At 48.5% G+C, this 14,653-nt stretch overlaps 1 protein-coding gene across 15 annotated transcripts in view; it reads right to left on the bottom strand.

The window, feature by feature from the left end:
* The window catches only part of TRRAP (transformation/transcription domain associated protein), a 126,139-nt gene that overhangs the window by 105,857 nt on the left and 5,629 nt on the right, over window positions 1-14,653 (bottom strand). For 11 of the 15 annotated variants that reach the window (XR_002342234.1, XR_002342233.1, XM_021086098.1 and 8 more), the window contains exons 1-6: window positions 14,100-14,233; window positions 11,294-11,455; window positions 10,830-10,879; window positions 3,945-4,055; window positions 2,734-2,838; window positions 1,489-1,572 (exon numbers count right to left, since the gene is read on the bottom strand). Coding sequence is in view for 13 of the 15 variants with exons in the window: in XM_021086098.1 (XP_020941757.1) it covers window positions 1,489-1,572; window positions 2,734-2,838; window positions 3,945-4,055; window positions 10,830-10,879; window positions 11,294-11,393 (450 nt within the window). In the remaining 2 variants the exon portion in view is untranslated. Of the gene's footprint in view, window positions 1-1,488; window positions 1,573-2,733; window positions 2,839-3,944; window positions 4,056-10,829; window positions 10,880-11,293; window positions 11,456-13,627; window positions 13,792-14,099; window positions 14,234-14,653 lie in introns of those variants that run through there. The other 4 variants (XM_021086108.1, XM_021086104.1, XM_021086096.1 and 1 more) reach the window with 3 other exon arrangements.

Here is a 14,653-nt window from a genome sequence, read left to right as displayed (position 1 = left end):
GAAAAATGTTAACAGTTCTCACATATAAGAACTCACAAAACAGGCAAGAAAAGTGTCAGACTCAAGATACATAGGCAATGAATACGAAGGAACAGACAAAAAGAAGAAACACAAAAGGCTAACAGAAAACCCACTAGAAACACAAAAGATAACAGAAAACAAATTTTCTAACTCAGGAAGAGCAAAGGAATGAAAACGATAAGAAATGCCACTTTGGCCTTTCAAAAAGTAACACCACACCATGCGAGGGGGAGTGCAAACCCGGAGAATCCTGTCTGCTACCCAGGGAAGCTTAAACTGCGGAAACCTTTCTGGAAACCAATGCAACACGGCATCTCAGAACCATTCAAACATTCGCACCTTTCAAGTGGCAATTCTACTTCTATAAACCCAGCCTACAAGATGATTTCAACTGTAATCAGATCCTCAGTTACGGTCATAAAATAAAAATTTTTGAAATACCTTAAATAGCCAAAAATATCAAAGAATATTACATATCCATTAAAATTAACTTTACAAAATATTTCTGATTGCGGAAATGCTTTCACATACAGGAAAACATTCAGGACATAAACTGTCATCCACAGCAGTACTGTGATTACACAGATAACAAACACTCCCCTAAGGTCAGAAGAGGGAAGTCGGCAAGATGCTATTTTTAAGATGCAAGGAATTCTATTTTGTCTTTACTTTTCCGATTTCCAAATAGTCTGTTTTCAATTTCCTGCATTCGCCAAAGTCATCATCAGAAGAGGCACCTGTCTTAACTCTGGCGAACACAGAGTGTCTAATGCTTACTCCGTGGATGTCCACCCCTGTGCTAAGCACTTTAACTTCTGTATTTAATCTCTAAGCAATCGCTGAGGATATAGTGTGATTGTCCCCTTTCTACAGAAAAGGCACCAAAAGGCCCGGTGCTCCCCCGAGGTCACACAGCCACTCGAGTGCACCCTGAGATTCAAACCCAGCCCTGACCTCAGAACCCCAGTCTTAGCCCCTGTGTAAAAGTGACTGGGGCCTTGCAGCACTTCAGCCCTGCAAGTACCAGAACCACCCCAACGGCCCTGCCAGTCTGGTCAGTTAACACATTTTAACCACGAAACCAATTCAGCAGAATATCCAGACACAGAAGGAAAGTCCACAGACATACAGAACAGACTTGTGGATGACAAGGGGAAGGGGGGGCGGAGGAGGCCTGGATTGGGAGTGTGGGACTAAGAGATGCAACTATCACGGAGAGACCGGATAAACAAGGTCCCACTGGGGAGCACAGGGAACTAAGTTCCATAACCTGTGATGAAATGAAGCACGATGAAAAGCGAAAAAGTCCCTGTTTAACCCATCAACAAGTCCCCCAACGTAGGCAGTATTTTCTTATGATTTGAAAGCAGCATGTGTTCTGTCAGCTCTAAAGAGAGTATAAAACTTTCACAGCAAAAGGCACTCATCAGCACGTTTCATAAATGCTATCAACATAAAAACACTTACTTCTTGTGTGATGGGTGGCCTGAACTGTTTGTGTAGTTCAATAATTATTCGTAAGCAAATAAGAACGTTTTCTTCATTTTCTGTCTGAAAAAAAAAAAAGCATGAAAAAAGTTACACTTCTGAAAATCTATTTTCATCTAAAGAGTCAAGACTGCCTTTTTTTTTTTTTTTTTTTTTTTTGTCGTCTTTTCAGGGCCTCACCTGCAGCATACCAAAGTTCCCAGGCTAGAGGTTGAATGAGAGCCGCAGCTGTGGGCCTCCCCCTCAGCCACGGCGATGCTGGATTCTCAACCCACTGAGCAAGGCCAGGGGTACTAACGGTACCAACGCGGCTGAGCCACAACGGGAACTCCTCCAGACTATTTTCTAAGCATTTTCTGCCTACACAGCCTCCATCAAGCAACTTAGATCTCATCTGCTGACAATTCATAAAGCCAGAGAACACAGCTGTCCCAGACAGGAAGCATTCATGGTCTTTGGAGGACTACCTGAAGGGCGCCCCACCAGGAGGTTCTGTGAAAGTAACACTCTGCCCGGTGAGTAACTGGCAATTAGGGCGAGTCCCACCATGCAGCAAGGTCTCCATGGCCCAACAGACACTTCTCACTCCTTGCAGAGACTGCCACAAGAACAGTGACTGAGCACACCCAGGGCCTGGGCCCCGTGCCACCACTTACAAATGCTGTCTGAGCGGTGGGTGCATCCACATTCTCCCACAAGGAAATGAGGGCTCAGAGTGGGTAAGCAGAGCGCTTAACGCAAGAAAGCTACGGAGTGGCAGAGCCAGAATCTGACCCCAGCTCTAGTCCCCTCCAGAGCTCATCTTTCCAAGGGGCCCAGAAACACATCCAGACTAAGGACAGCAAGAGAAACAATTTTAGAGATTAGCTTAATAGGTACCAAACGGATTGACCCCAAGAATGTGAGCGACTCTCTATGACGACCTCACGTCCACGGTGCCTGACACACAGACGCCGAAGCGTGTGCCTGCTGTGCCGAGTCTGTCCACCACCTCCCACTTCCCAAGACCCCTCTAGATCCAGCCAATCCCCCAGCGACTCAGAAAAATGATCTTCATTTCATGATCGTTCTCAGTAACCTGGTTGGTCACGGGGGGAGCAAACCGACATTCGGAACGTTTCCAGTCCCGTGAATCAGGACTTTAGTGAAAGGGAAACAGGATTTTACGCCAAGGAAGTTCAAGAAAAGTTTTGTGGCTAAACATTAAGAATTCTCAAAAGTTACCTCTAAAAAGCGAAACATCACAGACAAAACATTTTTTGTATGAGGACGAAGATGTTCGTTGGTTGGTATTCTGTGAATTATCTCGAGAACGAGCTTCCGCAGTTGCTGTCAAAGAGAAACAAAAACGTCAATACGAAAACCTGCCAAGGTAATTATTTTGCAGGTAGCGAGTGTCACACAGCTGTACCCAGTGCTAGTCACCTCCACACTACCGGCAGAGCCTATTTTAAAACGTCCTGTCAGTTATTTAAGTGCAATCCAAAGCCTGTACTGCATGTCCCGTGCGCCGCTATTTCCAGGATTTGTCCAACTCTGCACCAAGTCCAGTGACCCCATCCGCCCTCTTCCACACCTTCGCAGCTCTGCCAGCAACAGGACACTCGTACACGTGGGGTGAATTTAAGACGGAAAGAGCAAAACGCAAGCTGAACCTCGTCTGCCATCTCCCTTCACAATCTCGGTTTCGCTCCTGTGACACGACGCTCTCCAACTACCCTGGGCCTACGGACGAATCATGTCATGAGATATGCTCAGCTTCCACGATTCGGTCTGTGGAACGGACAACTCCAAGGCAGTCACACAGGGAGACCTTGAACTGGTCCCACGTAAAAATGCTTTATCAACTAATACAACATTGTAGGTCAACTACACTCCAATAAAACTTAAAAAAAAAAAAAAAAAGAATACAAAAAGCTTTATTTAGCATTAACGTTCACTGCTAACTACGGTAATTTTTAAAGTTACTTTTAAGAGATATCTGAAGTATTTCTAGAAAAAAGATATGATGGGACTGTTTTAAAATGATCGGGGTGACGGTGGGGGGAGTGGGGGGGTACAGATAAAACAAAACTGGCTGAAGTTACAAGAACGGAACACCTTACGATTAGAGCTGGGCAGCAGGCCTGGGAAGGGTCATTAAACTTGGCTCCCCCTTGTACATGCACGTGAACTGGGCTACAATACACAGTGCAGGCACTTGCGACCCGTCAGCACACATGCGTAGTTTAATTGGGGAAGAGAAGGCCACAGGGAAATAAAACCAAGACATTTAACTGAGGAGGTAATGGCCTTGGACAAAGTTATCCTAATCTGACAAAACCGCTCTCATTTTTAGGGGAAGTCACAAGTTTTCTGAGTTGTTTTCATTCCTAAGTACTTGCACTCCCGCAGCAGGACATTTTTTTATCCCTGATTATTTCTGAGCACATTACCTGGGCTGGTTTCTCCTGAAGAAACTGGACCTCTCCATCTTGAAGAAATGTAAGAAACCGAGGGATGATATGTTCCAGGAATGTAGAATATTGAGGAGATGAAGTGACATTCTAATTGTGAAAAAAATAACAGAAAACCCCATTAAGGTGTGGGTACCTATTTTCTTTTCAAATTCACCTATTACATAATAACTTTGAAAGAAAAAGATTTTAGCAGACCCAACAATAATTTTTAATACTTTCAGATGTTTTAGTGATAACATAGTTTTAAATAAATCAGATGAGTGTTGCTTCTGAAATCCAATTCAAGAGAAGTACATGTTTAGGGTTGCACCCGCAGCATATGGAAGTTCCCAGGCTAGGGGTCGAGTTGGAGCTGCAGCTGCCAGCCTCCACCACAGCCATGACAACGCAGGATCAGAGCCAGGTCTGTGACCTTCACCACAGCTCAAGGCAAAGCTGGATTCTCAACCCACTAAGAGGCCAGGGATCGAACCCACGACCTCATGGATCCTAGTCAGGTTCATTACCACCAAGCCACAAGGGGAATCCCTTTATACCCTTAAATTAATTTATACACCTGACATGAATTTCAGTTGTTGTATATACATTATACGTCAAGGTAAATTATATAATGAAGAATGAATTATTATAAATGCCTAACCTTCCTTTCTTGGATATAGATTTAACACTTATTCTGGCTCATAACCCATGATTCAAATCATCTTTTATGACGCAGATGGAGAGAAGAGAAAATAGTACATTTTGGAGAGTAGAAAGGGACCTCAGAGATTTAGTCATGTTTGCAAACTATTTAAAAGGCAAACCACCTCCCCAACAAAGAAAGTCCTATGTAGGAATCCAAAATGTACAAATAAATGAACTGACACTGTTGAAGTACTTTAGCACGTGTTTGCTAAATCACCTTAAAGGGAACCAAGAAGGACAGGCTTGTTCTGCTAACTCTCAAATCCAAATGTTTATGGAAGACAGTTGTTGTCGTAAATGTGTTGATAAGATACTTTGTGTCTTTATTTTGTTTTGATTGTATATGCTAAAACATCCTTACATAGGTAGGTAGATGCAACTATAAATAAGTCTGGATATCTTGTTGTTATTTCTTAGACAATTTACCTTGACATCTTAGGATAGTCTTCATCAGACAGAGACAGCAAGATTTCGCTTTAGCCTGAGGTCTACATTTTCCAAAACGGTTCTGAGAGATGAGGTGACTTAGTGCGTTAAAATTTCTTACTTAAACCAATGTTTTTCAGTTCAAGAACTTAAGTATTTTTTAAAATAAAACCTAACAAATAAGTGTGAAGAATAAAAATTTGAAGAATAAAAAAAAAGAGAGAGAGAAGTAAAAGCTAAAACGTATGGGTAAATCTATAAACACTGATGCTGTGGAAAATGTTTGACTTGGAGCCTGTTGTGAATGGCTCTGCCACACTCTCAGAAGACCTCTGAAAGTCACTGAGCTTCTAGATCTGAGTTTCTTCATCTGGGAAACGATGAGCCTAACCAAACTGACACCTTTTTCCTACCTAAAAATCCAGTTTATTAATTAGGTTGATATGAATTAGACTGTAATCTCATCTCATCCACCGCTTATCCCATCACTGATGTAAAAGGAGAAGAGGAGGGAGTGCCCTTCCTCAGCTCAGCGGTTAACATATCAGACTAGGATCCATGAGGACAGGATGATCCCTGGCCTCACTCAGTGGGTTAAAGATCTGGCGTTGCCGTGAGCTATGGTTTAGGTCACAGATGCGGCTCAGATCCGGAGTTGCTGCGTCATCAGCGGCTACAGCTCTGATTTGACCCCTAGCCTGGGAACCTCCTTATGCCGCAGGTACAGCCCTAAAAAGAAAAAACAAAACAAAAAAAGACGGAATTCCCATCGTGGCTCAGTGGTCAATGAATCTGACTAGGAACCATGAGGTTGCAGGTTCGATCCCTGCCCTTGCTCAGTGGGTTAAGGATCCGGCGTTGCTGTGAGCTGTGGTGTAGGTTGCAGACTCGGCTTGGATCCCAAGTTGCTGTGGCTGTGGTGTAGGCCGGTGGCTACAGCTCCAATTAGACCCCTAGCCTGAGAACCTCCATATGCTGTGAGAGCGGCCCAAGAAATGGCAAAAAGACAAAAAAAACAAAACAAACAAAAAAAGACGAAAACAAAGAAATGTGGTGACCTCCTACCATGTGCTCAGTGGGGCCAGGATGAGGGACCAAGTAGATACAATTCACGCCCTCAGAACTGGGGGCAGCAGTGTGTTGCGGAGAAGACAGACAGCAAGAAAACAACTGACAATACAGAATTAGGACAGAGGAAGCATGGGCACTAAGGCAGCCTAACAATGGGACATCATTTGCTGGGCAGAACTAGTAACAGAGACCTCCTTCCTGAAGAAGGGACTCCGAGATGCTAAAACCAAGAAGGCCGGCAGGGGCTGACCACATGAGAAAGTGCGAAAGGTTCTAAGAAAAGCACATACAAAGGCACAAAACTCCGAGAAAGCTGAGTGTAAAAGGCATGTGCTGAACTTGTTTTAGTTTGGCATGGATGGGAGCATAAGAGGAAAGAATGAAACTTTCACCATCATGAGTCTGAGAAGCTAGTGAGAGGAGGCACCTAGGCAGCTCCAGACACTGATCTGGGCTGAAAATAAAGATGGAGAGTTGTCTATTCCCTGAGGGGTCTATAAAGAGAGCAACAGAGGCAATACCCAGGCAAGAGTGCGGTGCCACAGGAGCAAAAGAAAAGCCGTAATTCTTGGCACAGGGGGCCTCAGTCTCCAGGGCTCCAGCCCAGCGCTCCACGCCCACAGCGCACCATGTGGGAGGGGCCCCGGCAGCACCTCAGCAGCCTGGCTCCAAGCAGACTGTGGCGTCACTGGGGACAAGAACCGAGTGCGTCCCCTTTCATCCCCAAAGCACAAGACTCCTTGCGCAACACCCACATTCAAGGTTCAAGGAAAGGGGGTAAGAGTCAAGCTGGAGCATTAATTAACAAGGTTATGGAGAAGTCAAGCTTAGCTGCAGAAGCCCACACCATCCAGATTCCACAGCCTTCAAAGCATCTGAGTTTCAACTTTCGCCCATAAAAAAGACTCCACTGTTGCCCAGTTACTCACCAGTGTTTCAACCTGGCCCCCAGCTTTGTGATCCACACGAAAATTTCATGTGATTTCTAACTCAAACATTTCTCTATTTTCTGACCTGAGAGATCGCCCAGATGACATTTACTTAGACTGAAATCTTAACCCTAAGTGGTTAATGAAATGAATTTCTAAGATTGGAAATCATTGGGAATTCTTTTTTCTTTCTATCTTACTCCATTTCAATAGCTTTTTCTGGGGTAGCAGTGGTGCTAATTTAGAATTACCTACTGGTGGTCGTTCTAGTATTTAATTCTTTGTCTTCTTTTGTTTTGCTTTTGGCCGCACCCTGGGCATGTGTAAGTTCCGGGGCCTGGGAATTGAACCTATGCCACAGCAGTGACAACACTGGATCCTTAACCCACTGAGCTGCCAGGAACTGCAATATCTAATTTTTTGAAGGACTTAAGTCATCTGAATTTCATTTAAGGTAAGTGTCTTTCAAACAGATTCCAAAAGTCACTGTTTGGACAAGCCCCAAGTGTCTTACTTTACTAAATTTTAATTCTGCTAATTTAATCAATGCACCTGAGACCAAAGCCACGAATTAACTTGCTGACACACTAAGCAGAAGTGAAAGGAGTGAGACATTTCCTTCAGCGGCCCCACATCCACACTCAGAGGCCTGGCGCACGGCGCGTCTGCAGGTTCATTCACAGGCAGCGCCGGGATTTCAGCCGTTGCCGTTGAGGACTCGAGTTCTCTCCTCTCAGTTCTTCCAATAAAATGCAGAATTCAGGCCTTTCGTGTTCTACTTCCCACCTCTTTTTTTAGCTCTTTCTTTTTTTTCTTTTTTTAACAGTTTGCATTAACAGCTTGGGTGAAGGAGAAAGCTCTTTAGCGCAATCTCTAAATATCTCAGGATTTTTTTTACAGCTTGGTTCAAGGCAGCAAGTCCTTGAAAACATCCATTTTAAAATGAACGAAAACAAACAACCAATCCCCCCATCAAACAAAAGTACCAACCATCACTACAAAGAGTAGGGTATCTGATTCGATCCCACTAACACTTCATGTTTACGAATCCAAATGACTGCGACACAGGCTAAGAAACATTTTATCTTTTTTCTTTTTTGCTTTTTAGGGCTGCCCCCACGGCATATGGAAGTTCCCAGGCCAGGGGTCTAATCTAACCTGCGTCCTCATGGATACAGTCAGGTTTATTAACTGCAGAGCCATGAAGGAACTCCCTAGCTATTCTTGGTAATCCTATTAACTCTGTGAGAAAGGTTTTATAGTCTCCACACCAGAAATGAGCGAAATGACTCTTTCTTCAGCCTATGAGACTCACCGGCAGCAGACTACCCATCAAGTTGGACACAATCTGCGAGAAGGGTTTTCAGGTGCCGGGGCAGAGGCAGGGCCCAGCTACGGTCTCCGGGAGGCGGGGAATCACAGCTGCGCCCCAGGAGCACCTTGGCTCTCTGCCTTGGTACCACTTCCCAACGGGGGCTCAGCAGGCTGGAGCCCAAGCAAAGCACGATGGTCCTGCCGGGCTGAGAAGCAAACACCAGGCTGGGGCAGGCTCAGGTGGCTGGAATCTGCAGGGCAAGGCCCAGGGAAAAAGGGGGTTCGGGATGGTCTCCCTTGAGTCCTGGACTGAGGACTGGGCTGTATTCAGAGGTAAGGCAGGTAAGACCACCTGAGGCTTACCAGCAAGTGGGGACGTTAGGACTGAGAAATGACCAGCGTTATCAGAGGTCCAGCATGGTAGAGGATGCTGGGAGTCCAGCCCCGACACAGGGCAAAGACCTTCTTAACACCTTGCTAAAACCTCAGACATTCGGCTGAGGAAGGACCATGCCCTAGAGTAAGGCCTGGTTTACACCCAACCCAACAAAGCTTAAAAATCAATCTCTGATGAGATCCACAAGGAGATGGGGTTTGGAGGTTGAATCCTACCAAGTAAGAGGGACTTGGGAACCCCATGGGCTCCCCATGATCCTCCCCCTGACAGCAGAAAAGCAAGCCTATGCAAGTATAGCAAGGTCAGCCAGGATCTGAACTGCACACTACAATAAAACCCAACAGTCTTCCAGGGGAGTAACAGAATCTTAGGGTCCCTACTTCTCACAGTGTCTGCTACACATCAACTACTAGACACGAAAGGAAACAAGGTTGCAAGACCCAGAGTGAATAGCAATCGATCTTTATAGGAGTTCTCTTGTGGCACAGCAGGTGAAGGATCCAGCACTGTCGCTGCAACAGTTTGGGTCACTGCTGTGACTTAGGTACCATTCCTGGCCAGGGAACTTTTGTATGCCAAGGGCACAGCCAAGGAAAAAAAAGAATCAACCTTCATAGAGCCCAAATGTATTTAGCAGATGGACTTCAAAACCGTTATTATAAATACGTTCCAATAACAAAAGGAAAACGTGGTCTCGATAAATGAATACAGACAATCTTTGCAGACAAGTAAAAGCTCAAGAACCAGAATTTTGGTTCAAATACTTTAGTCTGACAATTGTAGAACTAAAAGTACAATAAGGAATGTTTTAAAATACAAAAATCGCAAGCAAACTGAAATTTTAAATTTTAAAAACATGCCAGCAGATTGGAGATGACAAATACTCAGTGACTCTGAAGGCAGATTAAAGAACAAAGAGAAAAGAGGCTGAAGAAAAATGAACAGAACCTGAGAGGCCCACGGGTCAACATAAAATTGTAGAATATGAGGCTCAGCAGAGAAGGTATAAGCAGGAGAGCCAAAACTGATGGCCAGCTCTCATCTCACAGTGACGTCCCATCTACACCCGAACACGACGAATCCACAATGTGAGTCTGAGGGTATCCAGAAAGCATGTGCCTTAAAGAGCTACCATACTTAAGAAGGAAAAAAAAGCTGCTGCTGTGGCACAGTGGGATCAGCGCTCTCACCGCAGCATTGGGATGCAGGTTCGATCCCCATGCCGGGCACTGCGTAGGTTCCAACTGAGGTTCGGATCTGACCCCTGGCACGGGGAACTCCATACGCCAGGGGCAGCCAACAGAAGGAAAAAAGGAGGAGTTCCCGTTGTGGCACAGTGGGTTAAGAATCCAACTGCAGGAGTTCCCGTCGTGGCGCAGTGGTTAATGAATCCGACTAGGAACCATGACGTTGCAGGTTCGATCTCTGCCCTTGCTCAGAGGGTTAAGGATCCGGAGTTGCCGTGAGCTGTGGTGTAGGTTGCAGATGCGGCTCGGATCCCGCGTTGCTGTGGCTCTGGCGTAGGCCGGTGGCTACAGCTCCGATTAGACCCCTAGCCTGGGAACCTCCATATGCCGTGGGAGCGGCCCAAGAAATAGCTAAAAAGACAAAAAAAAAAAAAAAAGAGAGAGAGAATCCAACTGCAGCAGCTCGGGTGTTTATGAAGGTTCAGGTTCAATCCCAGTCCAGCCCAACGGGTTAAAGGATCTGGTGATTGCTCAGATTCAATCCCTGGCCTTGAACCATATGCCACAGGTGCAGCCATAAAAATAAATAAATAAATAAAACAGCCAAATAACCAAAACAAAAGCAACATTCCTCAACACGGTTAGAGGTTCACCATCACTAGCGTGAAGAAGCTGGACGACGCTGTACAAATTCTCAAGTTTCAATTCTGAAATACAACATATTATATTAACAAGGATAATGCTTTTTAAATTACTAGTCAAAAGACTGACAGGGAGGCAACAGGAAAGCACATGGGAATACTTATCTCAAAATGAAAAGTTCTTAAAGTTATAAAAAAAAAAAAGTTCATACCTCAAAATTTTCACTAACTTCTTGCATCATTTTTAACTTCGTTTCATCAGCTGTAAACAGCAAAGTAGACCATCAGGTAAATGCAATTATGTTAAGGATGTTCCTGACATTACTGGTTTCGATTTAAGAGAAGCAATCAGATCTTATCAGTTTTTGACTATCATCGTCCAAAAGGAGGCACATAACTAGGTCCCTACAACCAGCCACGCTCACACATACTCCCAGACACACGTGTGCATGCACAGACAAGGGTACAGACACACACACACACACACACACACACACAGGTGCCCCTTTGGAGCTCCAGCCAGCAATGCTCATCACGTTGCTTCTCCACAAGGCAGTGTGAGGTTAAGGTTAAGATCCAAGTTAAGGTTACCACTGATCTCAACGCGTACATCACGCACACGGAGATGAAGGAACCACATCAACCCATTTCTCCACAATAAAAAGGAACAACTCACGTGTATTTACATCCGTGAGAGCTGCCACAAACTGAAGGTATTTTTTCATCAGAGTGGTTTGGTCAACCACTGTGGCCCCTGGTGTTGCCACAAACGCCATTTTTTTTCCTTAGCTGGTCTGCTGCTCAAGAGAAAAGTATCATGTCCATGAGGTCGCCCAGCCTATAAAAAGAAGCATGTGGTGAGACAACTTATTAAGAGGCGCAGGCTCACGATCTCTAGGAAAATCTTACCTAAGTGCCTGTTCACCTAAATACCTTTCCATTAATTCAGAAAACACTATTTCCTCCGCTTTTCAGAAAATTAGTTACTTAAGTCCACTCTGTCTACTAATTTCTAAACATAATTTTTACATACAGATGCTTTTCTTACTGTATGTCCACCCTTCCCTTGGCCAGGAGACAGCAAACCTCTCTAAAGAGACAGACAGTAAATATTTTAGGCTTCGTGGTCTCTGTCACAACTCCTGAACTCTGCTGTAGCCACACAGCAGCCATAGATAACTTGTAAATCAACCATCATGGCTGGAATCCATAAATTTGTTATTTATAGACAATAAAATTTGAATTCCATTTGAACTGCATCATGAAATCATTCTTCGTCTGATGTTTCTTCCCCAACCATTAAAAAGTGTAAAAACTGGGAGCTCCCACTGTAGGGCAGTGGGTCAAGGATCCTGCTTTGACGCAGCTGTGGTATAGATCGCAGCTCTGGTATAGATCACAGCTGAGGCTCGGATTCTATCCCTGGCCTGGAAACATCCACGCCACAGGTGCACCCCCCCCCAAAAAAAAGTAAAAAACCATTCTTAGTTCATGCATTGTATAAACAAGCAACAGGCTGGATTTGGTCTGCTGACTATAGCTGGACCATCTCTGCATTAGGTGGCTGGTTCTCAAACTTCACTGTGCACTTAGATCAGCAGATGCCAAAGATGGACTGACTCCCAAGCTCCACCCAGAGACAGTGGTTGAAAGAGGAGCAGGGGAAGCTGTCAATTTTTGTCTGCACCTGGCACACTGTAGGCATCAAAAAACGGTCCCTGAATGAATGAATGAATGCTTCAAAAAACACCTCAGGGAGCTCCCATTATGGCTCAGCGGATTAGGAGTCCAACTGGTATCCGTGAGTATGCGGGTTTGCTCCGCAGCCTGGCCCAGTGGGTTAAAGAATCCCACTTTGTGACTGCGGTGTAGGCCAGCAGCGGCAACTCCTATTCGACCCCTAGCCTGGGAACTTCCCTATGCTGCAGGTGCGGCCCTAAATTAAAACACACACACACACACCTCCGTCAGTTGGAAACGGGCTGTGGACACCCCAGAGAAATGCAGCTCCAGACCGAAAAATAGGAGGAGACTTGGTTTCCATTTTAAGAGCCCTCCTCAGACAACCTGGTGAAATTGCGTTTACTCTTCCTCCCTGGGTAGTTAACTGTCTCATTTCACTCTGCGGTTTCCTGCCTTGATGTTCTTCTTTCTTCCACACACATCATTAACTCTTCTGCAGCCCTTACAAGAGCCCTGCCTACTGGAGACCCTCCCTGGAGCTCACACTTCTGCCCCCGGGGCGAGGGGGACACCCAGACACCACTCCCCGGCGACACCAGAAGCCCTGCTCCGCTGCTGCGAGGATGCCCACCAGTAGGCAGCAAGCGACAGCAGAAGCCCTTCTCCGCTGCTGCGAGGATGCCCACCAGTAGGCAGCAAGCGACAGCAGAAGCCCTGCTCCGCTGCTGCGAGGATGCCCACCAGAAGGCAGAGCGACACTAGAAGCCCTTCTCCGCTGCTGCGAGGATGCCCACCAGTAGGCAGCAAGCGACACCAGAAGCCCTGCTCCGCTGCTGGAGGATGCCCACCAGACGGCAGCAAGCGTCACCGGCGAAGCCACGGGAGGGATTCTGCCCGCCCTGCAGGTGGACCCGACTCCGGCTTCCTCGTCCGCCTCCGAACACCGAAGGTCCCCCGTCTCCCCATCCACCCGGGACCCAAGACGGGTGTCCCTTAGCCCTCTCACTGCCTAAGAAACTTCGGATCCTGCCCCAAACTTTTTCAAGGCTCGGAACCCCTTTTTCACCGACGGCGTCAACGTCCCCATTTCCCGGGACCCCGAGAGGCCCTGAGGGAAGATGCCCCAAGCCGCCCGCGAGCTGGACAGCAGCTCCAAGACCCCGGAGGCCGCGGGCCCAGGCCTGGCTTCGGGCCCGGCCCAGGTGGGGAGGGCCCGAGCGGGCGCCGCGCCGGGCAAACGGCCCCGCCGCCCGGCCTGCCCGCCCGCCCGCCCGCCGCGCCTGAGGCGGCAACGCCGGGCCAGAGGGGGCGCTGTCGTCGCCGCTACCTTCGCTCTCCGCGCCGGGGCGGACCCGCCAGGTGCCTGCGTGGAGGCCGAGGGGTGCGCGACCGACCGAGGGCGCCTCCGGGGTCCGGAGCGCCAACCCCACGCTCGACCTCCCCGGTCGCAAACGGCCCTCGGCTTCCCTCCTTTTGTCACCGTCCCGGACACACAAGGCCCGCCTCCCCGGCCGGGCTACGGCGGGCGCCGAGGGCCAATTCCCGCGCCGCGAGCCCTCCGCCTCCTGGCGCTCGCCCCGCCCGGCCCGGCGGCGGCGGCGGTTGGAGGGCCGCCCCCGGCCCCCGCCGCCCGGACGGGGCCCCCGTGGGGGGTCGGAGGGCCCCCGGAGCCTCCCTCCGTCGCTGCGCGGAGCCGCCGCGCCGCAGCGGCCTCCCCACGCCGGGGCCCCGCCGCCGCAGCCGCCTGGGCCGCCGCGCGCGCGGCTCCCGGGGCCGTTCCGCCGCCCGCCCGCGCTTACCTTGACCTCGGCGCCGGGCCTCCAGCAACCGGGGCCCGCGACCCCCAGCCGAGCCCTCCCCGCCGCGGCCGTCGCACTGCCGCGCGCCGTCCCGCCCCCGCTTAAAGCGGCCGCGCCTGCAGCGGGAGGAATAGGCCCCGGCGCGCCGCCCCCAAATGGGTGCGGCCTGGCCGAGCGGCGGGAGCAGGGAGGGGCGTCGCTCCGGGGTGGGCTCGGCCCTTTAAACCTTCGTCCGCGTGGGCGGGGCCGAGGAGCAAGGGGCAGGCAGGTGGCCCAGGTGCTTGGGCTCTTTTTGCCTCAGATCTCCTAGCAGGTGCCAGCAGGATGCGGAGGGAGGCTTGGGGGGCTGCGGAAACCCCACCCAAGGGGTGTCCTTAGCAGGCGGCAGTAGGGCCGGGGAACAGGCACCCCCTGAACTGAATGAACGTGGCAGGCAGGGCGGGGTTTTCTCAACCTCTCGGATTCTGGGGTCCTTCTTAGCCCGGGGAGGGGGAGGAAGTGAGGCGGGTCTTTGGGAAAGCCAAGGCTACAGACCAGACCCTGTAAGCAAAGGA

The sequence above is a fragment of the Sus scrofa genome, chromosome 3 (genome assembly GCF_000003025.6).
Source record: "Sus scrofa isolate TJ Tabasco breed Duroc chromosome 3, Sscrofa11.1, whole genome shotgun sequence".
Lineage (NCBI taxonomy): Eukaryota > Metazoa > Chordata > Mammalia > Artiodactyla > Suidae > Sus > Sus scrofa.
This window is presented reverse-complemented; position numbering and strand designations above follow the sequence as displayed.